Source organism: Geotrypetes seraphini, chromosome 8 (assembly GCF_902459505.1).
Source record: "Geotrypetes seraphini chromosome 8, aGeoSer1.1, whole genome shotgun sequence".
NCBI classification, from domain to species: Eukaryota; Metazoa; Chordata; class Amphibia; order Gymnophiona; family Dermophiidae; genus Geotrypetes; species Geotrypetes seraphini.
In genome coordinates, this window is record NC_047091.1 from 165,375,592 (window position 1) to 165,402,924 (window position 27,333).

Below are 27,333 nucleotides of genomic sequence, written 5' to 3' on the forward strand. Positions count from 1 at the left end.
GCGGACCGCTGGGCAGGATGGACCTCTGGTCTGACTCAGCGGAGGCGACTTCTTATGTTCTTATGTTCTTCTTAACGCCTCAGGAAAGCAGACGGGAATTATGCAGAATTGGATTCCGATAAAGCCGAACTACTAAATGAATACTTCTGTTCAGTCTTTACCTGTGAGGCGCCGGGGTCCGGTCCACAGTTGCAAGCAAGGGAAAGGTCGGAAGACCCGTTTTGGAATTTTGAGTTTACACCAGCAGTGTCTACTGCAAACTATCAAGACTCAAAGTGAACAAAGCCATGGGACCGGACAATCTACACCCCAGGGTGCTTAGAGAGTTGTGTGATGTCCTGGCAGAGCCGTTATCCGTGCTCTTCAATCTTTCCCTGAGTACGGGAAGAGTCCCCTTGGACTGGAAAACAGTTAATGTCATCCCACTCCACAAAAAGGGCTGCAGGACAGAGGCTGCGAATTACACACTGGTGAGTCTCGCATCCATAGTGAGTAAACTCATGGAAACACTAATGAAGCATAAATTAGATACGATCCTGGACGAGGAGAATCTACGGGATCCCCGCCAGCATGGATTTACCAAGGGAAGGTCCTGCCAATCCAATCTAATTAGCTTCTTTGACTGGGTAACAAGAAAGCTGGATGTGGGGGAGTCCCTAGACGTCGTGTACTTGGACTTCAGTAAAGCTTTTGATAGCATCCAACACCGCTGGTTATTGAGCAAGATGAAAATCGATGGGATTGGGAGAAACATTAAATGCATGGGTCAAGGATTGGCTAAACCGTAGACTTCAGAGAGTGGTGGTAAACGGTACCCTTTTCAAAATGTCGGAGGTGACCAGTGGAGTGCCGCAGGGCTCGGTCTTGGGCCCGATCCTGTTCAACATATTCGTAGGAGACCTGACTCAGGGGCTTCGAGGTAAAATCATTATTTGCTGATGACGCCAAACTATGCAACATAGTAAGTAAGAGCACTTTGCCCGACAGTATGATGCAGGACCTACTTCTATTGGAACATAATGCACCTTGGCAGCAGAAATCCATGAAGAACTTAAACACTAAATGGTGAGACCTTAGCTAGGACTAAGGCAGAACGTGACTTATGGGTGATCATTAGCGAAGACATGAAAACTGCCAATCAAGTGGAGAAGGCTTCATCAAAGGCAAGACAAATGATGGGTTGTATCCGTAGGAGTTTCCTCAGCCGGAAGCCCGAAGTCATAATGCCATTGTACAGATCCATGGTGAGACCTCATCTGGAATATTGTGTACAGTTCTGGAGACCACATTACCAAAAACATGTGCTGAGAGTTGAGTCGGTTCAACGAATGGCCACCAAGATGGTCTCGGGGCTCAAAGATCTCCCGTATGAGGAAAAGCTGAACAGATTGCAGCTATACTCGAGGAACGTAGAGAGAGAGGAGACATGATTGAAATGTTTAAATATATCACGGGCCGCATCGAGGTGGAAGATGATATCTTCTTTCTTAAAGGTCCCTCGGCCACAAGAGGGCACCCGCTGAAAATCAGGGGTGGGAAATTTCATGGCGACACCAGGAAGTTTTTCTTCACCGAAAGGGTGGTCGATCATTGGAATGAACTTCCACTTCAGGTGATTGAGGCCAGCAGCGTGCCAGATTTTAAAAGGAAATGGGATACACATGTGGGATCTCTAGGGGGGTAAAATCAAGGAGGATGGGTCATTAGAGTGGGCAGACTTAAGAACATAAGCAGTGCCTCCGCCGGGTCAGACCATAGGTCCATCCTGCCCGGCAGTCCGCTCCCGCGGCGGCCCAAACAGGTCATGACCTGTCTGAATCACCAGAAGGGGCTCCCTTGCCACCTTGGTTTCTCATTGAAGTCCTATCTTCCCATCGTAGTCCTAACCCTCCGGTCTTGCACATGCATGACCTGTTGGGTTTCTATACTTATTACCTGGTTAGCTTTCTATACTTGTGTTACATCCCAGCTCCTCCCTCAGTATCCCACGATCCCTTTATCCCTCAGGAATCCGTCCAATCCCTGTTTGAATCCCTGTACCGTACTCTGCCTGATCACTTCCTCCGGTAGCGCATTCCAAGTGTCCACGACCCTTTGGGTGAAAAAAAACTTCCTTGCATTTGTTTTGAACCTATCTCCCTTCAGTTTCTCCGAATGCCCCCTCGTACTTGTTGTCCCCTTCAGTCTGAAGAATCTGTCCCTATCCACCCTCTCTATGCCCCTCATGATCTTGAAGGTCTCTATCATATCTCCCCTGAGCCTCCTTTTTTCCAGAGAGAAGAGCCCCAGCCTATCCAACCTCTCGGCGTATGGGCAGTGTTCCAGCCCTTTTACCAGTTTCGTTGCTCTCCTTTGGACTCTCTCAAGTACCGCCATGTCCTTCTTGAGGTGTGGCGACCAATACTGGACGCAGTATTCCAGATGTGGACGCACCATCGCTCGATACAATGGCATGATGACTTCCCGCGTCTTGGTTGTTATGCCCCTCTTTATGATGCCCAGCATCCTGTTGGCTTTTTTCGAGGCTGCTGCGCACTGTGCAGATGGCTTCAGTGATGCATCCACCAGCACACCCAAGTCTCTCTCAAGTCTGCTGTCTCCCAACAATGCCCCCCCCCCCAATTTGTAGTTGAACAACGGGTTCTTTTTCCCTATATGCATGACCTTGCATTTTTCCACGTTAAAGCGCATTTGCCATTTGTTTGCCCAGTCTTCCAGCTTGTCCAGGTCCCTTTGCAGGTCCTCACACTCCTCCCTGGACCTAACTCTACCGCACAGTTTGGTATCGTCTGCAAATTTTATAACCTCGCACTTTGCCTCCTTTTCCAGGTCATTGATAAATATGTTGAAGAGTAACGGCCCCAGCACCGATCCCTGTGGCACACCGCTCGTGACTCCCCGCCAGCCAGGCCCTTCACTCCGACCCTCTGCAGTCCACCCGACAACCAGTGCTTGATCCATCTGTGCACATCCCCTCCCACCCCGTGGTTCCACAGCTTCCTAAGCAGCCTTTCATGTGGCACCTTGTCGAAAGCCTTTTGAAAATCGAGGTAAATGATGTCTATGGGTTCCCCATTGTCCACCCGACTGCTTATTCCCTCAAAGAAGTACAGAAGGTTCGTTAGGCACGACCTTCCCTTACAGAATCCGTGCTGGCTTGATGGGCTATGGCCCTTTTCTGCCATCATCTTCTATGTTATGTTTCTAACCATGTGAATACATATTTAGAATATCAGTGTATACATGCACCTGTGTTCTCATATAATACACATGTAAATGCTGAAAGTCCTCCAAAGTATTGTTCTGTAAATATGCTCATATCTAATGTAGCATATGTTTTTCAAGTAGTCTTACACGTAGGCCCCTACATGAGTACATAACGTAGAATACCTACATAGTTGCGTGTCTTCAGCAGTTAGGCTTGAACGCTTATGCTATCTCTATGACTGGTGTAAGTGCTTGTGCTTAACTGCATGCGTGCATATATAACTTAGTATTCTATAAAGAAAAGTAGGCATCTATATTATACTAGTTTTTTAGCCCGTTACATTAACGGGTGCTAGAATAGATGTGTAGACTTAGGCATTTCTTTCTCTCTTTCTGTATGTGTGTCTTTTTTTTTTTCTTTCTCCCAGCCCCCCTTTCTTTCTGTCTTTTCTTTCTGTCTCCCCCCCTGTCCAGCAGTAGCCCTTCTCCCTTCCTTTTACCTTCCCTCTGTCCAGCAGAACCCCTTTCCTGCTCCCTCTGTCCAGCAGTAGCCCTTTTCTCTTCCTTTTACCTCCCCCTGTCCAGCAGTACCCCTTCCCTGCTCCCCCTGTCCATCAGTAGCCCTTCTCCCTTCTTTTTACCTACCAATATTCCCATTTTCCCTTTTCCCTTTCCTATTTCCACCTTTTTCCACCCCATCCAGCATCATTAGAGTACCTGTTGCATTGTTGGTGTTCCAGTGTCTCCTCTGCCTTGGGTCTGGGCGACTATTGTGGGCCAGGATTGCCAGGGGTGCCCTGTGGGACAGGCAGGGGCAAGGGTCAGCAGAGGTGAGGGAGTTCTGGGTGGCAGCGTGAGTTCACTCTGCCGTGTCGCGGGGAGCTGGTGTCTGCACTTCTAGCCACTTCCTCTAGAGTCCCTACTGCAGCGCGCAGGTGTTGCATCGCGCGGTGGTGACGTCCAGGCCTTGCACTGCCACGTCTCTCCTGAGCCGCGACGAAGAGGGCAGGGGATGCTAGCGGCTGGCAGCCGCCGCTCCGCACCGCCTTTCACCTCTAGCCTCCGCGGCCTCCTCCCGGCAGCCGCCGCTCCGCACTGCCTTGCCGCGGCAGCGTCTAAAGACACTTCGGCTGGTAGGGCCGTGTTGTGAGGTGGAGAGCAGGGAAGCTTGTCTGGCGCGCATGCGCACTCATGCCGCCGCGACAGATCATGGAACACGTGGCGCAAGTGCGCATGCGCGCTTAGCGTTTTATTATATATGATTGAATGTGCTCCTATCAGATGGCCTCTAGGCACTTATATTATAGGTACACTGTAATAGAATTACCCCCATGACGGTGCTGAAGTTGGTGCCAATATGCAGTCTTTAGTGAATATTCAGGTTTTTGGGATATCCACAATGAATATGCCTACAATGCCTTCTTGGTTTGTAAATCTCTCCCATGAATATTCACTGAAAACACAACTGGTCCCCGGCGACTGGGTTGAAAACCCACTGCTTTAGTGTGTGCCAGCATGCTCTTCCTTGCCCTTCTCAGACCTGTTGATCTGTTTGCCTGGTTCTTTGCCAGTGTGGTTTTCTCAAAGTGACGACTAATTATTTAATACATACGTAGACCGCTTTCCTGGTCAATAAGGTAAGGCCATTCAAAGCGGTGAGTAAAAGTTAATGCACCGCTGTATGGCACTTTTTTTTTTTTTTTTTTTTTCTTTCATGGTACATTTATACAGTTTTTTTTTTTTTCCAGCAGCGAGAACAGACAGGAAGGGCAGTCCGCTAATAAAAAAGAGAGGCAAATGTCAAACACTTTACTGTGAGTCATAGGAACTTTTGTAGACAATAATTTTAGTCCTGTTTAATTGACCTTTTACATATGTAATCTTTATGAAATGGATTTGACCCATATTGATATTCCCGGTTGCACTGAAACACGTCTCTAAGTTCAGTTGCAAAATACTATTCCTAGACCTAGATGCTCAAACTAGAGAATTGCGTGGAGACAGAAATCCCACCCATCCCTGTCCATCCAAATCAGGATCCTCTCCGTCCCCACCAGGATCCTCTCCATCCCCACCCGTCCCGGTCAAGATCCTCTCCATCCCCGCAAGGAATTACCTCCATCCCCACCTGTCCCCATAAAAAGCAGCAATTACTTCTGACAGGATCATCAATTCCACAGTTTCTTTTGTGTCTGCACTGCTGTTTTCCTTGTGGAATCTCTTTGGTGGAACCCTTTTTTTGTTTTCTGTTCAGGTAATTAACTTATAAACCCCCTCTTTTACTAAGGCTGACGTGTCCATTATATTATGTGGACGAACCCTGCTTCCATAGCCTTCCATCTCCGTGGGAGTCCTGTTGGCTAGAAGGGGGTCCCCGTGGGCCAGAGGGGGTCCCTGTGGGAGTCCCGTGGGTTAGGGGGATTCCCGCGGGACCCCTGCGATCCCCGTTCCCGTGCAGACCTCTAGCTCAAACTACTTGCTCATAGAGTGTTTGTTTCCTAGCCTAAGTTGTAAGTATTGTTTTGCTCTGTAGTTTCATTAATATTGTCTGTGAAAGCAGTGATGAAGTCCCTCACATAAGCTGTGAGTAGTTTGGTTTGGTTTTGCGAAGCAGTTCAGTTATTAGAAGGGACTTCTTTTTAAGCATTCCACTGAACCACACTGACCTTTAGAAGTGAACTACATTTCCTGGTTGGGATAGCATTATGCTGTATTGAAGCTCCTAGTAATGGCTGAAATGACCCAAAAGGGGAAGCATTAAAGAAGGCTGTGATTTTTCTAATGATGATGAAGGCATGAGATCATTGCAGTGGTATATGTGAAATAATATGAGCATCCAGGTTCCGTTTTTCACATTATAGCAAGAAGGTCCATGTAGAACTAATGGAGTTCTGCTTTGCAATGCTTGCATAAATGTGTATCTCCAAATCCTACATATCTTCTTTCTCCCCTCCCCAACCCCCCCCTCCAATAAAAAAAACCTCTTAATGCTACTGGATGCCTTGATATGCCCTGAAAATCTTGTGAAACCAAATTGAATTGCGAAACTAATTAGGGAGACATGTTCACCCATCCCAACTAAAAAAGTGAAGTAGCAACTCGAACCAGGAAAATAAGGGTTCAAATCCCAGTTGGCATTTCTTGTGCCCTGGGGCAGCTACATCACCCTCCACGGCTTCAGGTACAACTTCAGTTCTAAGCTTTGTCAGGGCTTCAAAAAGGTAAGCAATTATATATTTTTAAAAAAATAAAATGAATGCTTTTTGCAAAATCACAGCCTTCTAAAGAGTCGGTGATAGATGTGTTTACAGTAAAGCTGTTACCTATACTATTTTTTCTTTTGTAAGTGATGTGGGAACCTGTCCACCCTGGACTGAGACTGCAGATTCAACTCATCTTAAGCCCAGAGGTGTAATGAGTCAATGGGGGTGAGAGGCATGCATTTCATTTCTGCCACTTCCTACTTCCCAAGGGGGATCACTAGTCCCTGCCAGCTGCAGACATCCTCTGTGGAGCTTCTTTGAACAGGGAAGTCAGTGGCATGCTTCAGCTGGCAATGCTGGTCCTCCACGATACATGCTCAGTTACTGCACATGAACTGAGCATGTGTGGGGAGATGGGAGGGGGGGAAGGAGTACCAGTGTTTGTGACTGGTCAGATGGCCCAAGTGGCTTCAGCTGACAGAACTTGGGGATCCCCACCAATGTCAAAGATATATGCCACTGCAGGGTGGGCCCCTGCTCAACCATGGCTGTGCCACTGCCTAAGCTGCCAAATGGCTTTTAAGATGGTAATGACCTGGCCATTATCAGACTAAGCCTGGATTTGAACTTGTGATCCAGAGTTGAGAGACAGAACAATGAATGTGTAAATGTATTATCTCAGGGTTACTGTGAATAAAATGATCATTTCTTAGTTTTTTTCCATGCAATCGATGATGAAGAAATTTGCAAAGTAATTGAACTTCTGAACAGGTCGCCTTTATAAGAGTGTAGCTCTTGAAGTACTCGGGATTTAAGAGGTTTAAAAAAAAAAAAAAAATCTTGTTTCTACTTCTCCAGATTCCGGAGTGGAATTCGGGGCTATACAAAATCGGTGGTTCTGGATTTATTAAGAAGATATCTACAAGTAGAAACACAATTTCAGCAAGGCAAGATAAGATATATCTATTTATATTTATCAGCAGAATAATAAATCATTTCAAATCCAGTGAATGTGACGTGGTGAGATTCTCAAGCAGTAGCGGTGGTTTGGAGGTGCCCAGTGTTAAGTTTTGGAATTGGGCACATGGTGGATATTCTGCACAGGTCAAACACTTTTCTTAAGCTTCCAAGAAAAATGAAAGCCATGTATTTTGTTTTTTTCCTTTCATCAGCTCACTATGATAAGTGCGTGATAAACCTACGTGAGCAGTATAAGCCAGATATGACACCAGTGCTGGAGTGCATCTTTTCTCATGCACAGGTAGCAAAGAAGAACTCCCTGGTGACCAAGCTAATTGTAAGTAATCATTCTAGGATTGATGGGGCATGCTGTAGATTGGAGGAAGCTTGCAGGAATTAGGAGGGGAGAAAAGGGAAACGTGAAAGATATCCAAGAACGTATGGTGATGCCGACTATAAAAACAAAAGAGGGGGGTTAACTGGATTTTGTTGACTCAATCACATTGGGAATTAAATAATATGCTGGTGGTTGTGCCGAGGTATTTAAACGTGCAAAATTAGGGGCAGAGTGTAAGGAGAAGCGGCTGACAGGTTTGCATCATCTTCTATATAAAGCATCTTCTATGTACAGTAAATAAAATAAGATGTGTCTCTAAGAACATAAAAATAGCCTTACTGGGTTAGAGCAATGGTCCATCAAGCCCAGAAGCCCGTTCTCACGGTGGCCAATCCAGGTCACCGGTGGCCCATTCTCACGGTGGCCAAAACCCAAGGAGTGGCAACATTCCATTCAGAATCCTAAAGAATAGCAAGATTCTGGAATCCCAAAGTGTAACAGAAGATTGCGGAACCCCAAAGAGTAGCAACATTCCATGCTACCGATCCAGGGCAAGCAGTGGCTTCCCCCATGTCTTTCTCAATAACAGACTATGGACTTTTCCTCCAAACCTTTCTTAAAACCAGCTACGCTATCCGCTCTTACCACATCCTCTGGCAATGCGTTCCAGAGCTGTGTGTATGTATGTATTCCAGCATAACTCTGAAGCGCACGGACAGATTTCAACCAAACTTGGTGTACATATCGCATACTATCTGGGGGAAAATACTGGGGAGGAAGGGGGTGACATTTAAAAATTTTGAAAAACGACAAATATTAGTGTCTACCCCATAGTTTTCCGGCTTGCTGAGATGAATACTGACACTCCTGATGCCGTTTAGGTCCAAGTTCAGCCCCATAGAGAAAGACATTCCTGTGGGGGGTGGGACGTTTTGGGATAAATAAATATCCAGGCAACGCTGGGTAATCTGCTAGTACAGTTTAAGATAAGTAAGAACTTTTTTGAAGTACAGTACTCCCCTGATATTCGCGGGGGTTCCGTTCAAGGAACCACCGCGAATGTTGAAAAACCGCAAATACGGTTTTTAGGCAGGGGAGACAGGAGAGGGCAGCAGGAGAGGTCAGCCGGAGCGCCGGCGAGTGAAGGAAATCACTCGCGGTATGCTGCGACCACCTCTTCCTGCACTGAAGTCGGGCCTCATCAATCAGGAGCTGCGTGTCATAGAGTTCCTATGAGCGTCGGGAGCAGCGTGGGCCATTCAGCACGGCCCTCTACGCTACAAACTGCTAGCACAGTTTAATAGAAGTGGGGGGAAAATCTTAAGCTTATATACCGCATCTTTTCTATAAAGATAGAGCTTGGCGCGGTTTACTTTTTTTGAAATTCTTTATTCATTTTTGAAATCCAATAAATAGTGGAACAGGTTAACAAGCAAATAATATCATAGCACTCCAAACAATCAAATGATATATAAGTACTTAACATGAATCAATGGCACCATATAATAATAATACCTATTAATTCTTACAAAAATTTAATGGACCTCAAATATCCTTAAATTTACTATGATGCCCCCATTGTAACGAATTCATATGTTCAAATTTATATATTTGGCATAAGGTTTCCCACCACAGACTATAATTTAAGTTAGCCTAAAGATTTCCAATATTTCGTAATAATTTTGCAGGAAACTTAAAAAGAAGGAAAAACATAATAAGCTACTTTGTAATAAATTTAAATCCAAGAAAATCTCTTCACTTAACGTGTAATTAACTTTTAGACTTTGTCGCCAGAGAATGTGGTAAAAGCAGTTAGCGGGGCTTAAAAAAAAAAAAAAAGGTTTGAACAGGTTCCGAAAAGAAAAGTCTATGGGCTGTTTTTACTAAACTGCGTTATGGTGTGGCATATGTACTTGTGTGATTGAATTTTATAGACTGCAATATAAACCTTAAATGGGTACATGAGAGATTAGTGCAGATAGTGACCTAGGCGGCTTTATTCCTCCTACTTTACAGACTCTGCTGTAGTTCTGACTAGAGAATGACATGGTGGCAGTTAATCGCGGCTAGCTGCGGGTAACCCGCCAAAACGGTGGAGGGGGAGGTGCTCACTGCGGGCACGGGGACAAGGCTATCCACCACTCTGTGGAGCGGTGAATAGCCTTGTCCCCGCAGTTAAGGGAGGGAAGGCGCGCGGTCATCGATCGCACGCGGCCCCCCTCCCTCCCTCCTTCCCTACCTACCTACGGCCAAATCTACCTCCCTCCTCCTTACCTTCGCGGCGCTTTAGTAAAGAAACTTACTGAAGCCGGCGAAGCCTGCCTGTGCCTGCAGTCACGTGTGTGTGGGCGGAAGCTTCTCCTCTTAACGCAACTTCTGGTCTCCATCAGCTTCAGTAAGTTTCTTTACTAACGCGCCGCGAAGGTAAGGGGGAGAGAGGGACCTTCTCAAGCCGCTGAAGGGCGGTGAGGTGGTGACAGAGAAGGGTGGATGCTGCGGGGACGGGGTGGTGAAGGGGACGGCGGTCCGGTGACGGGGACAGATTTTTATCCCCGTGTCATTCTCTAGTTCTGACTCTCCCTTTCAATTTTCACCACTAAAGATCCTTTCACAGTTTTACTGTTTACACCGGGAGGCTCATTTACACTTGTTTGTATTCTATCAAGAAATTCTTTTTTTTGTCTGTTGTCACGAGCTAAGCGGAATAGAGTTGGCGTTTTTCTCTGGTTTTAACCATTCCCACTTTTAAATTAGCTTATGACACTTTCTGGAGCAAATTCTGGTTCTCGCCCTTCAAAAGAGGCATTGGAATAACCATGCATTTATGTAGTTCTGTGAACCTTTTCTCTTACCAGCCCTGTCATTTCAGAATATTATAGTAATTTTGTGCATTTTTTTTTCAGCTTCTTTACAGAATGTCTTTATTGAAAGTTTGTGTGTTGTGTGTTAGGGATATTGTGAGGTCAAGCCTGGCTAGATTGATTTCAAAAGTGCCTAGAATGAACATAAGATAGATAATATCTGACAAATGTAATAGTTTTGTGTTAACAAATCTTTGTGAGGACATCAACGTAATACTTTTGTATAAATCTGTAATAATGTTGTGAGCCCGTAGCACTGAGTTTGCCATGGGCAAGCTGACCCTTGTTTCTTAAAAAAGGATCAGCTGTGTGGTCGTGATCCCACCCTGACCGATGAGTTGATGACGATTTTGAACGAGCTGACGCAGTTGAGCAAAACGGAACATTCTAGAGTGGCGCTGAGGGCAAGACAGGTAAAATGTTTAAATAGCTTCTTTGTCTGACATACAGACCTAAGTCACACCCAAGGTATTAATGTCTCAGTCCTTCAGAGACAGAATCAACAATTGGCGACATGTTAAAATATGCGAGTAGTCTGTTCCACCTTGATTAGTGCATAATATTGCAACACGATTTTAATATTGAGCACAATTTTACAGAATGTTGTGTCTGTACACTTCTCCCTCTGTATTCGCTGTGATAGGGGGATTAACAGAACCACAAATACAGAAAAAACACAAATAACTTTTTCATATGTTATTCGCTGTTTTCTATTAAAAACCATCGTGAATATGGTGAAACCACGAATAACATGGTGGGAGACCTGGTCTGTTCCTGAAGGAGAGGCAAAACACGGGTGAAGAAAGTGCTGTGAATAAGCGATTTTCTCTGTAAACGCTTGGAATCGGCAATTTCTCTATGCAAGCTGATGTAATTTGGGGGGAGGAGGAGCCAGCAAGCTAAAAACTGAATAATTGAAACCGCGAATGCTGAAACCGTGAATATGGAGGGAAAAGTGTATTCTTTTGCAAATTAATGGGGCAGTTTTATAACAAAGCACTTGTGTAAATGATGTATGCAACCACTTTTACTTGGGCAGGTATGACTGAATATGTTTTGAAAATGATCCCAAGAAATCTGTGTACTTTTTTTTTTTTTTTATGTCTTGCTTTTTGGCACAATTTTCTGGATTATTTTACATGTGTGCTCTTGTGGGGTTTTTTTGGGAAGGATGCATATAGTGGCATAGTAAGGGCGGTGCGGAATGCCCCAGGCGCCAAGTCGGTGGGGGCGCTGGCACCTCTCCGCCCTGCCCCGCCACACCATGCTCGCGCCATCCCTCTCCCCCCACCCCGTACCTCTGTTTTATCTTCGCTAGCACAAGCAACTTCTGCCTGTTGCTTGCGCCAGCCTGGGTCCCCTCTAAATCACTTCCGGGTCATGGAGCCAGGATGTGACATCAGAGGCGGAAATCCAATGCTGATGTGAGGAGCATGCTGCAGAAGCCATTCGGTCTGGCGAAGATTAACAGGTGCTGGGGGGTGGAGGAGGGAAGAGTGTAAATGTGGAAAAGGAGCTGGGTGGGGAAGTACATGGAGAAGAAGGGGGGTGCCACTGCCCCAGGAGCCTTCTACCTTTACTATGCCACTGGATATACATAAATCATATCCCTCCCTAAGCCTGCTCCCAGGAATATCTTTGCTATACATGCAGTTTCTATAAGGGCCTATTTCCATGCATAAACGCACAGAAATGGCTATAGAAAGTGCTGCCTTCATGTGTAGCTCTGTTATTAGTATATCCAGCATCATTTTAAACTGGTATGCATGACTCTCTTAGGAGCCCAGATCTCAAAAATTAAGAGGTTAATTTTATAGAAGTAAGCCTAGCTTGTTCAGTAAGTATGCACATATTTTTTACGGGATAACTGGCTATTTAGTTTACCCAAATTTTCCTGGCTGCTTGTGTGTGTGTGTTTATAAAACATCTAGGATGCCGACCACACTCTCATCCAACCCTGGGAACATATTCTGCTTGACCTGTTATGCTTACTTTTAGCTGAGCAATTTTAAAACAAGCCATTTCTGCGCATAAATTTCCTTAATAAGTGAAAATAGTTTTTTTTAAAACTACTCCTCAAATGCCTAACTTGTACATTTTTATTCATATAAATTTCTGCACATGGCTGGTTGAACATCTAAAAAAAGACAAGAGACGTGTGCAGATAGGCTCCTAGTAAAATGTGGTATATAGCTTAAACTCTGTATAACACAATTACTAAAAACCAAAAGAAAAAACTGCAGGAAAGGTGTACAAGGCGCCAAGTCTTTAATAAACATACATTGAAAATGAACATAAAACAGTTTGTATCCAAAGGGTTGGAAAACCCAGACCGGACCCATTCCATGTTTCGAAGAAACAGGGGTCTGAAAAAAAAAACCCCATGTACTGGGGAACCTTATGGATAACAAATGGAGACAGCGATGTCTTGAACAACTAAGCAAGCTGGGTGAGCTACTTCGCTCATATATCGCAGCTCATGTATTGTAACACCATTATAGAAGCTCATGTAAACTGCTTTGAGTTGACTACCCAGTCTTTAGTACCAGTGTATATTCCATGTACTATATTCCCTATATATTCCTCTCATAGTCCTTGTATATTCCTTATATCGTACTCCTTGTATACTCCTTGTATATTCCATATTGTATGATGGCATTTTAAACTCCTGTTTAACTTCAACGACTTGTACACTCCAAAAAATTGTAAATTCCAAGGCTATTTTTCGTGTGTAACCTTATTAACTGCTGTGAACCGCCTAGAACTCTCTGGGTATGGCGGTATACAAAATAAAGTTATTATTATTATAGAAGCTTTTCAATGACCAACAGTAATAAGATGTTCTTTGGAGGAGCTTTTGGCAAAACATGCTGCGAGTACTAGAATTGCTCAACTCGGGAGGGCTGCCACGATCTCGCGGTATGTTCACCTTTGTCATGCAAGTTCTTAGCTCTGAAAAGATTTATCTCATCTAATCTAAATTTTTTTTAACACCGTTTCATCCCAACAGGTGGGCTTGACTCGGTTAACAAAATATTAATAAAATTATCCAGGAGATTAAAACAGAAACTTTGGGGTCCTTTTATCAAGCTGCGGTAGAGGTTTAACGCGTGGAATACCGCGCCTGCTGCGCTAGCCGCCAACGCCTGCATTGAGCAGGCATTAGTTTCTTAGCTGGCCGCGGGGGTTAGTGCGTGATGAAATGTCCACGCTAACCCCGCTAGCGCGGCTTGATAAAAGAAGCTCTATATCTTTTAGGCCAGAATTTTATCTTTTATGACTGATTATTTGAAAAAGAAGAATCATTATTAAATTTCTGAAATAAATATGTCTTCAGTACTTTACGAAAAGTGAGTAGATGAGAGAGAACTCCAATTATAGAAGGAAGGTCATTCCAAACTTTTACAAATAAAAAAAGAAAATGGTCGACAAAAATTGGCCATAGTTTTTATTCCTTTAACAGGGGAAAAGCCAAGTTTATATTTCTGAGAGCTCCTAGAATTAGAGATTTCTTGTGAATTAAATGAGACAGGAACCAAAGGAGAAAAATACCATATAGGATTTTGAAAATTACAGTTGCACATTTAAATTGGATCCTCCAGTGAACAGGAAGCCAGTGAAGGGATCTCAGTAAAGGTGTGGCATGATCGTATTTATGTTTACCGTATATCAGTTTAGCCGCCGGATTCTGGATAAGTTGTAGCCTCCTCAAATTACATTCACGTAAACAAGCATAAAGCGAGTTGCCATCGCCAGCTGAGATAAAATAATGGCCTGAACCAAAACTACAAAATGTTGCTGATAAAAAAAGATGACGTACTCTTCTAAGCATCTTTAAACTGAAAAAGCATTATTTTTACTAACATGATTAATTTGATTAGATAATGTGTCTTCATGTGGCACATTTAAAATTATTGAAGTGTGTGAGGTGTTTTTTTTTTTTTTCTAGTAAGCAATTTTATCACTTAATTTTTAGGTTTTGATTGCATCACATCTTCCTTCTTATGAACTCCGACACAACCAGGTGGAGTCCATATTCCTGTCTGCCATTGACATGTATGGCCATCAGTTCTGTCCCGAGAATCTCAAGGTTTGCATTTTCTTGAAAAATAAACAAAAAACTCTCTGTTCCGTTTCTGAAATATAGTGGTCTGTGGACCGTGCTGCTTGAAGCTCATAACTAGAGAATGACACGGTGGATGTTACCCACGGCGTGCCGAAGGGCAGGGAAGTGGCGAGAGGGAAGGGTGAATGCTGTGGTGAAGGGGACGGCGGGGACGGGGTGGTCTGGTGACGGGGCAGTGACGGGGACAGATTTTTTTTCCCGTGTCATTCTCTACTCGTAACGCATCTGTTCTCAGGATAAGTTGATATTAGTGTTGTGTTTCATAGATATGTAATACGGGGTAATTTTAGAATGCTTTTTCCCACACAGAGCCTTAAATGCCCAATATATGCTCATATTGAAGCAAATGTTTCCTTTTAAAAATGCAAAATGCACACACATTTTATTGGTAAAATTTAAATAAGAACTAATCCAAAGCTAGTCTTGTATGAGTCGTCTGCTCTATTTTGTGCATAGTATGTTTTCTATTCTCATAGCTGCCTTTCCTTCTAATGTTGGTTTTTTTTTCGAACAGAAACTTATCATATCAGAAACCTCCATCTTTGATGTTCTTCCCACTTTTTTCTATCACAGTAACCAGGTGGTGCGCAGGGCGGCACTGGAGGTAAGGAGTTTAGGGTCACCTACATGGTTTACAGCCGGGGTGTCAAAGTCCCTCCTCGAGGGCCTCAATCCAGTCAGGTTTTCAGGATTTCCCCAATGAATATGTATGAGATCTATTAGCATACAATGAAAGCAGTGCATGCAAATGGATTTCATGCATATTTATTGGGGAAATCCTGAAAACATGACTGGATTGCGGCCCTCGAGGAGGGACTTTGACACCCCTGGTTTACAGCTATAACATGCAGTAGTGTCAGGGCTACACTCAGAAGAGAGGTGGTGCTGGGAGTTGCCCAATGCCAATATCTGAATAACTTAGAATAGCAAAAAATCTGCTCCGTGTTATCCTGATGGTTAGAGTAGAGGCCAACCAAATTTCATATTTGGCACCAAAACCGACCTGAAATCTGGGTTCGGGTTTCTGCTGAAAATACAGAAACTCTCCCTGGGCCCCTCTGGCCCACCCCTAACTTAACAAGCCCTGATGCTCTAATGGTCTCTGTGGGGGTAGGAACAAAGTCTACTCACCCTGTGGAGCTCCTGCAGCATCAAAATGGCTGCCGAGATTTCCCGCGACAGACTTGGCAGCCATTTTGATTTTGCAGGAACAAGTGGGCTTTGTCCCTGTCCCAAAAAGGCTTGTTAAGGTAAGCCTGGAGGAGCCAGGTTTTTTCCGGAGGAGGGAGAAAGGGGGCAGAGGCCTAGAGGGACCCATTTTTCTGTGAGCGGCTGGCTGGACTGCTCAAGCTGGGATGGGGCAGCAGGAAGACCAAAGGTGTTCTTGAGTTCAGGCTGATCGAAACCCACTGGTTTTGGTCAGCCTGTTTGTCAGAGTAAGGATGCTGAAAATCACTGCTCTTTTGGTAACTCCTGATTCTATCTGTTAAACCTGAATATTCAGTGTCGGTAAATACCCTGGTGCTGAAAATCCAGTTATAACTTAACAATTTTTTACAGTGTTTAAAACAAACACTGATTGACTATCTGAAGATGTTTCTTTACCTTTCTTCCCAGTAAACTCTCACTAATGTCTCTCCCTGCTGTCAGTAATTGATGCTGTGCTTGTAAAAAGTAAGAATGTGGCCCGAGAGCTGAGGTGTCAGCTGGTTAAGTTAACCCTTTGTGCCTGAAGGAAAGAATGTGAACTACATTATTCTGTCTGAGACCTGTTTCTAACTCTCTTGCCTCCTTATAGGTCTATGTCAGGAGAGGGTATATTGCATATGATTTAAACAGCTTACAGCACACTCAGCTGAAAGATGGTACATGTGTGGTGGAGTTCCAGTTCATGCTGCCCTCTTCTCACCCAAACAGGTATTCGTTATCAGGCAGCATTAAATCGTTTCAGCGGTCTTCTGGGTTTTAGAGGGCAGTTCTATAAAGGTGTCCACAAGCAAAACTGTGTGGAACCAATTCCTGGACTTCCAAGAGTTAAAAATGGTGTGTGTTAGTAATATTAAATGCAAATACAGTAAAACCTTGATTTGTGAGCATAATTCATTCCGAAACCATGCATGTAATCCAAAACACTCGTATATCAAAGCGAATTTCCCCATAAGAAATAACACACTCAGACGATTCGCTCCACAACCCAAAAACTTTAATACAAAATACCTTGCTCGTTTAGAACAGTCACTACACTCCCGCAGCGTCAGAGAGAGAAGAACCATCAGCTGAGTTGTGATGACGTGACGCATGTATACTATATGTACTCGTATTACAAGACTTTACTCGTTTAGAACAGTCACTACACTTCCGCAGCGTCAGAGAGAGAAGAACCATCAGCTCAGTTGTGATGATTGACACGTGTATACTGTATGTACTCGTATTACAAGATTTTGCTTGTTTAGAACAGTCACTACACTCCCGCAGCGTCAGAGAGAGAAGAACCATCAGCTGAGTTGTGATGACGTGACGCATGTATACTGTATGTACTCGTATTACAAGACTTTACTCGTTTAGAACAGTCACTACACTTCCGCAGCGTCAGAGAGAGAAGAACCATCAGCTCAGTTGTGATGGTGTGACGCGTGTATATTGTATGTACTCGTATTGCAAGACCTCGCTCGTTTAGAACAGTCACTACACTCTTGCAGCGTCAGAGAGAGAAGAACCATCGGCTCAGTTGTGATGTGTGTATACTGTATGTACTTGTATTGCAAGACATTGCTTGTACATCAAGTTAAAATTTAATAAAATATTTTGCTTGTCTTGCAAAACACTTGCAAGCCAAGGGCTCCTTTTACAAAGCCGCACTAGGGCCTTAACGCGCGGAATAGCACGCGCTAGTTGCTACCGCCTCCTTTTGAGCAGGCGGTAGATTTTCGGCTAGTGTGCACTAACCGGTGCATGCGCTAAAACCGCTAGTGCACCTTCGTAAAAGGAGCCCCAAGTGATTTGCAATCCAAGGTTTTACTGTATAATAATCACAAATACATAAAAGCCCAACCCGTGTTGGGTTTGGTCATCTGACTACAGCAAGGACTTTAATTCTTAGCAGAGTGTTTGGATTTTATGTATTGGTGATTATTGTATTTGCATTGTATATTAATAAAACACACCATTTTTAACTCTTGGAAGTCCAAGAATTGATTCCACAAAGTTTGCTTGTGGACATCTGTTCTTTTGTGGTACCCAGGTCCATTGCTGTGGGAGTCTGGACCGTCCTTGTGGCGTCGACCACCCCAGAGTGTCGTTTGTTTTGTCAATTCCATAAAGGGACATCTATGCAGAATTCGGAAAGTTTTCCTATTGCATTGTTCTCACTTTGCTACTATTTTTCTTCTCTGTTTAGAAAGCCACTTTATTTATGCTATTGGGAGTGGTTTGGTGTTAGAATGTATAGATTTTGCTACACTTTTGAAGTTGTATTACCGTATTTTCACGCATATAACGCGCGCGTTATACGCGTTTTTACCTACCGCGCATACCCCTCGCGCGTTATACCCGTGAGCGCGGTATACAAAAGTTTTTGTACATAAAATCGTGGTTTCTGCACGCTATCTGCGTGAAAATACGGTAAATAGTGAGGGAAAAGCCTTTGTATTCTGTAGAGGTTTGGAGATTCTTTGTTCACTGTCTATTAATACTTGGAGTGGAAGTTGGTAACTTTATGCCTGTATTATGCAAAAGTTTTATTTTCACGATAGTGTCGCTGTTGAACTGTGTTTGTTTGGTTTTGGCACATTGTTTAGTTAAAGACCCCCTATAAATTAAATTTAATAGAGGGTGGAGGCACCTGTGTGGAGTCTATGCTATAAAAGTAGGCACCTACTTTATTTCATGAAATACTCACCAAACTGGGACACTTATTGTATGTATGTGCTTAGCTATGAGCAAATACCCCATAAGAACATAAGAATTGCCGCTGCTGGGTCAGACCAGTGGTCCATCGTGCCCAGCAGTCTGCTCTCGCGGCGGCCCTTAGGTCAAAGACCAGTGCCCTAACTGAGTCCAGCCCTACCAGCCTAGAACTGTGCTTAGATTTGGGAGTATGCTCTTTATCCGAGGACAAGCAGGCATTATATTCTCAAATGTGGGTGACCTTATTCACGGAACCTGGATATGGACAGTCAAAAAGTATACTGTCACTTTAAAAACCCTAAGACCGCCCATACTGCACATGTGCACTGGTGTCTTTCTGTCTGACGTCGACTCGCGGGACCCGCAGTTTTTCATTTACCATGGAGCTGAAAAGCTGTTTTCCAGAGTCTCTTTGGCGTGTCAAACTTTGATACTTTTTTTTATGCCTTCCCTTCCTTTTTTCTTCAGTTTTTGTCATATTTTGGTTTTCTTCTTTTCCTGTAGTTTGATTGAAAAAAAATTTTTCCCCCCAATTTCAGTTTTTCAGGCCTTCAGGCTATTTTCAGCTTGTTTTCAGGCTGGGAGTGTCAAACCTTTTTCGGAATGCCACCTACTCGACCTCACTGGGCCATAGGGCCCTTTGATTTAGCTGTTTTATCATCCATGTCCAAGGCTCCAAGCGGTTTCAAGCAGTGTACTTGATTCCAATGGACCATTTCAGGTACAGACCTGCATAATTGGTATGTTCAGTGCCTTGGTCCTGACCACCAAGACATTTCTTGCATGTTCTGCTCTCGCAGAAGAGGTGGCTTAAAGCCAGGAAGCTGCAATTTGAAAAGCTTTTCGGGACAACTTTGGGAAAATCAAGTATGGCTGGGGTCGGGGACGCCAATGCCCAACCATGTACCATTCCAGCATCGACACCGACTGTCCATTCCACCTCCTCGTCGGGGGAACATCACGTCGCTGCATCTACATTCCACTCCTATTGAGGACATCTGTAAGGCAGCCACCTGGTCCTCAGTTCACACCTTCACATCCCACTACTGCTTGGAGAATCATTCCAGACGAGATAATCGGTTCAGCCAAGCTGTTATACAAAATTTATTCTCTACATAAATAACAACTTACCCTCCAACCCTTTTGGTTTCGCCAGGTTCAAGGTAGTTGTCAGTAATCCTCTTCTGAGAGGCATGATCTGGTAGTTTGGAAGTCCTGCATGTGAGAATATAATGCCAGGTGTGATCTGATGACAACAGGCATATATTCCCACAGCACTCCTACCTCCCCTAGTTGGCTTCTTATAGCTATCTTGCTGTACTGCAGGTCCCACAAGTCGATGGGCGGGAAGGTACCAGCGTGCATACGGTATTGGCAGTCTTAAGGTTTTTTTAAATGATGGTACACTTTTTGGCACTGCTTTGGTACCACCCATCTGTGCTGGTCTGGAGTGAAACTATGGAAGGGAAAGTTAGGTCTTGCCTGCTAATTTACTTTCCTTCAGCCTTTCTAGACCAGCATAGAGCCCATCCATAATTTATTTTTTTTGTTTTTTTTTAATTTCGGTTTGGCCTGACCTTCAAGGGGTTGATTGGCTATTCCATTTGTTGTCTTAGCGAGAAGAGGCAGCATTACTAAAAAAAAAAAATAAAAAAAAATCTATAGAAGATAATGCTAAATCAAGACATGTTACTTTCACCACAAGATGATGTGGAGGCATTTTAAGTGGTCTGGGATGCCCTTATAGGGGCTTGGCCAGACGTAGCTGATTTTCACCAGAATAAGACAGACTAGACTAAACTAAACTAAAGCTTAACCTTATATACTGGGTCTTCAACCAAAGGAAGCTCGACGCGGTGAACAATAAAATTAAAAATAAATAAATAAATAAAGTAAACTGAAATACAAGAGAGTTAGTTTTCAAAATGTTTAGCGAATAAAATAGTTTTTAGAAGTTTACGGGAATTCCCCTCAATTAGGGGAAGTTCATTCCATAATTGAGGAAATTTAAATGCCAGAGAGCTGCTAAAATTCTTAGCTCTTCGCATTCCTTTCCTAGAAGGAAGAGAAAGTTTAAATCGACGACTGCCTTAATAAACGAGTTGTGTGTATGATTTTAATGAAAGAGCTAGTCCTAACACAACGAGCTTAAGACTTTCATACAGGTATTCTAGTAAAAGTTAACAGCCTTTTCATGTCTCAGTTTGATTGCTTTTCTTGTCTTTTTAGTATGCAGAAAGCTATTTTTACAGGTTTGCAATGTTACCAGTATTGGAAGTTGTGCTAAATGTAATGTAACATAAGAACATAAGCAATGCCTCTGCTGGGTCAGACCTGAGGTCCATCATGCCCAGCAGTCCGCTCACGCGGCGGCCCAACAGGTCCAGGACCTGTGCAGAAATCCTCTATTTATACCCTTCTATCCTCTTTTCCAGCAGGAAACTGTCCAATCCTTTCTTAAATCCCAGTTCCGTACTCTGCCCTATTACATGTTAAGTTTAAATACACAAGGCTAACTATATTTTACCTTCTACTGTGGCTCATTTTAATGAATCAGTGTGTACCAGACAGGTACTGTAGGGAGAGAGATTGAAACTACTTAATTTGTCTACTGGAATGTAATCGGTGACCTTACCAAGAGATGAAACGTTTTATGTTGACTAAAATCTTGGACAAAGGAAAACCCGTTGTTTTTTGGTTTGCATAGCGTGCTGTGTCTTGGTTCATTCTTTATAATCAGCAAGTGAAAATTGTTGCAGCAAAACCTGGCTGTTTTAGGCGTACAGTGTAGAGCAGGGGTGTCAAAGTCCCTCCTCGAGGGCCGCCATCAAGGCGGGTTTTCAGGATTTCCCCAATGACTATGCGTGAGATCTATTAGTATACAATGAGAGCAGTGCATACAAATAGATCTCATGCATATTCATTGGGGAAATCCTGACAACCCGACTGGATTGCGGCCCTCGAGGAGGGACTTTGACACCCCTGGTGTAGAGCATTGCTTAAGGGGCAGGATTTCCATTTTATCTTTACAGCTGTAGTCGCAGTCTAAGTAAATGGCAGCTCATTTCATAATTGCATTGCACGAGAGTATGGATAAACTTTCTTACCATGTTTTTTTTTTTGGGGGGGGGGTTTGTTCCTTTTATGTAGAATGTCTGTACCCATCAGTGCATTGAATTTAGAGTTAAGCCGCCAGAGCACTGAGCTGTACATGGACAATGCCTTCTCCCCACTGTGTCAGAGAATGGGTGCCATGGTTGCATTTGACAAGTTCGAAGACTTCACCAGGTATGGAAAATGCTGCTAGAACATAACATAAGCATAAGAACATAAGCAATGCCTCCACTGGGTCAGACCTGAGGTCCATCGTGCCCAGCAGTCCGCTCACGCGGCGGCCCAACAGGTCCAGGACCTGCGCAGTAATCCTCTATCTATACCCCTCTATCTCCTTTTCCAGCAGGAAATTGTCCAATCCCTTCTTGAACCCCAGTACCGTACTCTGCCCTATTACGCCCTCTGGAAGCGCATTCCAGGTGTCCACCACACGTTGGGCAAAGAAGAACTTCCTAGCATTCGTTTTGAATCTGTCCCCTTTCAACTTTTCCGAATGCACTCTTGTTCTTTTATTATTCGAAAGTTTGAAGAATCTGTCCCTCTCTACTCTCTCTATGCCCTTCATGATCTTATAAGTCTCTATCATATCTCCTCTAAGTCTCCTCTTCTCCAGGGAAAAGAGCCCCAGTTTCTCCAATCTTTCTCTATCTCTCTCTCTCTATATATATCTCTATTTCTGTCTCTCTCCCTTTCTCTCTCTCTCTCTTTCTTTCTAGCTCTCTCTCTATATATTTCTCTCTGTCTCCCTTTCTCTCTTTCTGTCCCTCTCCACTCTCTCTATGCCCTTCATGATCTTGTAAGTCTCTTATTATATCCCCTCTAAGTCTCCTCTTCTCCAGGGAAAAGAGCCCCAGTTTCTCCAATCTTTCTCTCTATCTCTCCCCCCTTTCTCTCTCTCTCTCCCTTTCTCTCTTTATATATCTCTCTCCCTCTCTATATATATATTTCTCTCTGTCTCCCTTTCTCTCTCTCTTTCTGTCCCTCTCCACTCTCTCTATGCCCTTCATGATCTTGTAAGTCTCTTATTATATCCCCTCTAAGACTCCTCTTCTCCAGGGAAAAGAGACCCAGTTTCTCCAATCTCTCAGCGTATGAAAAGTTTTCCATCCCCTTTATCAGACACGTCGCTCTCTTCTGAACCCTCTCGAGTAACGCCATGTCCTTCTTAAGGTACGGCGACCAATATTGGACACAGTACTCCAGATGCGGACGCACCATCGCCCGATACAATGGCAGGATAACTTCATTCGTTCTGGTTGTAATACCCTTCTTGATTATGCCTAGCATTCTGTTTGCCTAGGATGTAGTACAGCTCCTTGGGATCATGTGCTTTTTGCAGTCAAGCTTGCCAGAGACAACAGGGCTTTGACAACTGAATGTAAAATGAACACTCAACTGGAGGCTGCCTGAGATGGTTCCCTTCAGAACACATCACCGTTGACCAAGTAGAACATAATTCTTTGAGCTACATTCACAAAGCAAACCAATTGTGTACCGATCGGTTTGCAATCACTTTGCGACCCCGCTCCCATTCACTAACCTTACTCCCGATCCAATTCCTGCCCGATCCGATCTGCGCATGCAAATGAGGCAGAATGGCATGCAAATGCAGGAAGGAAGCGATTCGCAAAAGAAAACTTCAGGAACACTGACTGGGCTGGCCGATCCAAAAGAAACAACTGCTGGGGACCAGCCGCTCACCACCTTTCCGACTGTCCTGCTCTCTGCCTGAAATCCCAGCGCTGCAGCCCTGAAACTATCCCAAAAGTGCCCAGCTCTCTGCCACTCTCCTCTCTTCTGCCATGCTGCCCTGCTCTCTTCTCCCCTTGCCTCTCTGCCCAATTCCGCCCTGCTCTCTTCCACCATGCTCCGCTGTGAGCCCGTGTTTTTAACCTGCGGTCTTAACCCGTGGGTTAAAAGCAGGGCTGCACTTCTCGCCACCAGCCCCGGCTAATCTCTTTCATGTCTCCGTCCCGAACACGCCTGCCTGCCTGCCTGCCCCGAACGCCTGCCTGCCCTGACTCTCCCACCCTTCCCTGCAGTGCAAGCCCTTGGTTTTAACCCAAAGCGGATTAAAACCACGAGCTCCTAAAAAAAAAGGAAAAAAAATCTCTGCCGGGCCCAGAGGTCCAGCGCATGCGCAGACCATCTACAGATGGTCAGTGCATGTGCTGGGATCACTATAGAGCGATCTGGGCAGGCAGATGGAGGCGTTCCTCCAATCGCCCCATCTGCATATTGGAGTTTTGTGAATTCATCATATCCCCAATCGGGCATGTTCGTGAATCTAGCCCTTTGTCTCTTCCAGACAGTCTCTTCCTCTTCTGCATCTTGCCAAATCCTGTTTAATGAGGGCTGCATGTTAATCATGATTAACATGCTAATTATTAATTATAAATAATTGCTTGCAGCCCCACTTTCTTCCTCTCTCTTCCTCCCCCCCCTGCCTCTCCCCCCAAGTCTGGCATATCTCCCTCCTTTCCCAAACTCAACACAGCTTACTCTCTCCCCACCCCTGCATATCTTTTAAAGTTTGAAGAAGACTTTGGCCCTGTAGTGCCAGCGATAGCTATACAGAAAGGCTGCCTGAGTCCTGCACCAGGCTTTTCTCTCTGACCTGGCCCTCCCCTTGTGACCACCTGATGTAACTTTCTGTTTTAAGAAAGGACGGGCCGGGTCAGAGGGGAAAGGCTTGGTGCAAGATGCAGGCAGTTTCTCTCTATGGCTGCCACGAACGAACGCTGCAGGGCCAAGATTGTCTTCAAACTTCAAAGGTATGCAGGGTGTGAGACAGAGTAAGCCATGGTCAGGTTGGGGGTGGGGGTGAGGGAGAAAGAGATGCTGGACTGTATGTGTGGGGAAGGGTGGAGAGGGAAGGAATTAAGAGAAAATAAGCATGGAGGAGAGAGAGTTAGACCTGGTGGTGGAGGGAGGGAGGGGGAGAGAGAGTTGGACCTGGCCTCTTCCTTTGGGTACAGGCCCCAGGCTCCCTCCAAAACTGCAATACCTGTTCAATTGCTGGTGGGGTAGCTGAAGTTCCATCAGTAAAAGAAATCTGCTGCCTGAGTCGCCCCCTTCCTTCTCATGCTGCCTCGAGCTATTGACACTTGTACTCCCCAAGCATGCTCAGTTTGTGCATGAACTGAGCATAGAAACATGAAGGCAGATAAAGGCCAAATGGCCCATCCAGTCTGCCCATCCACAGCATCTACTATCATCTCCTTTCCCTAAGAGATCCCATGTGTCTGTCCCACATTTTCTTAAACTCAGAAACAGTCTTTTTCTCCACCACCTCTACTGGGAGCTTGTTCTATGCATCTACCCTTTCTGTAAAAAAAAAAAAAAAAGGTATTTCCTTAGATTACTCCTGAGCCTATCACCTCTTAACTTCATTCTGTGCCCTCTCGTTCTGGAGCTTCCTTTCAAATAAAGGAGATTTGCCTCAAGTGCATTTATGCCATGTAGGTATTTAAACATCTCTATCATATCTCCCACCGACCACTGACCATTTTAGTAGCTTTTCCATCCTGTGTGTATATATATATACTAGCTTTATAGCCCGTTACATTAACGGGTGCTAGAATGTATGTGTGTGTATGTTTTTATTTTTTTCTTTCTCTGTCTCCTTAGCCGCTTTCTGTATTTCTGTCTTTCTTTGTTTTGGCTGTCCATCACCACCTCTTGCGTGCTCCACCTGTCCATTCTCCCTTCCTTTTACCTCCCCTTATCCAGCAGCAGCCCTTCTCCCTTGTTTACCTCCCCCCTGTCCATCAGCACCTCTTCCTGCTCCCCCTGTCCAGCAGTACGCCTCCCTTCCCCCCCCCCCCATCCATCAGCACCTCTTCCTGCTCCCCCTGTCCAGCAGTAGGCCTTCTTTTTTTCCCCCTATCCATCAGCACCTCTTCCTGCTCCCCCTACTCCCCCTGTCCAGCAGTAGGCCTCCCTTCCTTTTCCCCCCTGTCCATCAGAACCTCTTCCTGATCCCCCTGTCCAGCAGTAGGCTTTCCTTCCTTTTTCCCCCCTGTCCATTAGCTCCCCCTACTCCCCCTGTCCAGCAGTAGGCCTCCCTTCCTTTTTCCCCCCTGTCCATCAGAACCTCTTCCTGATCCCCTTGTGCAGCAGTAGGCCTCCCTTCCTTTCCTCAACCCCCACCAAAGCAGAATCTCCCCTCTGTCTATCCCCCCCAACAGTCCAGCATCTCCCATCAATCCATCCTCACCTTTGTCTGCCTTTCGCGGGGTCCAGCTCCGGCGCGTCGCTCGCGCACAGCAGCGGGAGCAGCGCCACCAGCAGCAGTGCCGCCATCGGATTCCTTCTCGAGGGAGTGGGACAGGCTGCTGAAGAGCTTCGGGGGCTACTGAGACGGCAGAGACAGAGCGGCTGAGCTGAACTGGCGTCCCCCACCCCTCCCTGGTGCCAGCGATGCTCTCCCTCTCAGCGAGCCGTTCTGTAAAAAAAGGAGGCTGTGACGTATAAGCGCGCATGCGCACTCGTGCCGTCGCGATGGAACAGGGAACACGCTGCGCGAGTGCGTATGCGTGCTTAACATTTTATTATTATTTATATATATTTATATATATATATATACAGTATATATATAAGCAGGATTTTTAAATGTATAGCCCGCTTAAAACCTAAATGGATTCCAAACATACATAAAATCAACATAAAACTTATTTCACTAAACAATAAAAATGAATAAAACCTGCATCTTAAGTATTCTCATCCATTTTAAAAAAAGGCTTCTACAATTAAAGCAGCTTTTTAAAAACTTATTAAATTGATGCATATTATTCACCATCCTTAACTTTACTCCTGCAACCAAAATAGTTCTAGCTCTGGTATCTGCATATTTAGTCTGGTGTAATCTAAAACACTTTGTCATTTCAGATCTCAGTAATCGTTGAGGATGATGCCATATCATAACTTGTGACAAATACCATGGTATCCCATGATGGACCACTTGATATGTTAACATCAACACCTTTTTCAAGAATCGGCCTCCAGAATTGTACACAATATTCTAAATGAGGTCTCACCAGAGTTTTATACAGGGGCATCAATATCTTCTTTTTCCTAATGACCATATCTCTCTGTGTGCACCCTAGCATCCTTCTAGCTTTTGCCGTCGCCTTTTCAACCTGTTTGGCCTTTTTCAGATCTTCACATAGTATTTCACCCAAGTCCCAAAAGTTCTTCACCCCCCCCCCCCCTAATTGTACTGTTCCCCTGGGTTTTTGCAGCCCAAATGCATGACCTTGCATTTCCTAGCATTAAATTATAGCTTCCAAATTTCAGGCCATTCTTCAAGCTTCACTTGGTCTTTCCTCATTTTGTTCACACCATCAGGGGTGTCTACTCTATTGGAGATTTTGCTACCATCCGCAAAGAAGAAAATTTTACCTGACAGCCCTTCAGCAATATCGCTTACAAAAATATTAAAAAGAACAGGCCCAAAACCGAATCTTGAGGCACACCACTGGTAACATCCCTTTCCTTAGAGAATGACCACTACTCTGTCGCCTTCTACTCAACCAGTTCCTGGAACACTATCAAAGGCTTTGCTAAAATCTAAATGCTCCATATCTAGCACACTCCCTCTATCCAGTTCTCTGGCTC

General features: G+C 44.6%; 1 protein-coding gene across 7 annotated transcripts in view; it reads left to right on the forward strand.

Annotated features, from left to right (window-relative positions):
- ACACB (acetyl-CoA carboxylase beta) overlaps window positions 1–27,333 on the forward strand; it is a 272,288-nt gene that overhangs the window by 142,562 nt on the left and 102,393 nt on the right. For 6 of the 7 annotated variants that reach the window (XR_004540311.1, XM_033954376.1, XM_033954377.1 and 3 more), the window contains 8 exons: window positions 4,956–5,021; window positions 7,269–7,357; window positions 7,583–7,707; window positions 10,868–10,981; window positions 14,545–14,658; window positions 15,209–15,298; window positions 16,493–16,611; window positions 21,751–21,888. Coding sequence is in view for 6 of the 7 variants with exons in the window: in XM_033954376.1 (XP_033810267.1) it covers window positions 4,956–5,021; window positions 7,269–7,357; window positions 7,583–7,707; window positions 10,868–10,981; window positions 14,545–14,658; window positions 15,209–15,298; window positions 16,493–16,611; window positions 21,751–21,888 (855 nt within the window). In the remaining variant the exon portion in view is untranslated. The remainder of the gene's footprint in view (window positions 1–4,955; window positions 5,022–7,268; window positions 7,358–7,582; window positions 7,708–10,867; window positions 10,982–14,544; window positions 14,659–15,208; window positions 15,299–16,492; window positions 16,612–21,750; window positions 21,889–27,333) is intronic. The other variant, XM_033954378.1, reaches the window with a different exon arrangement.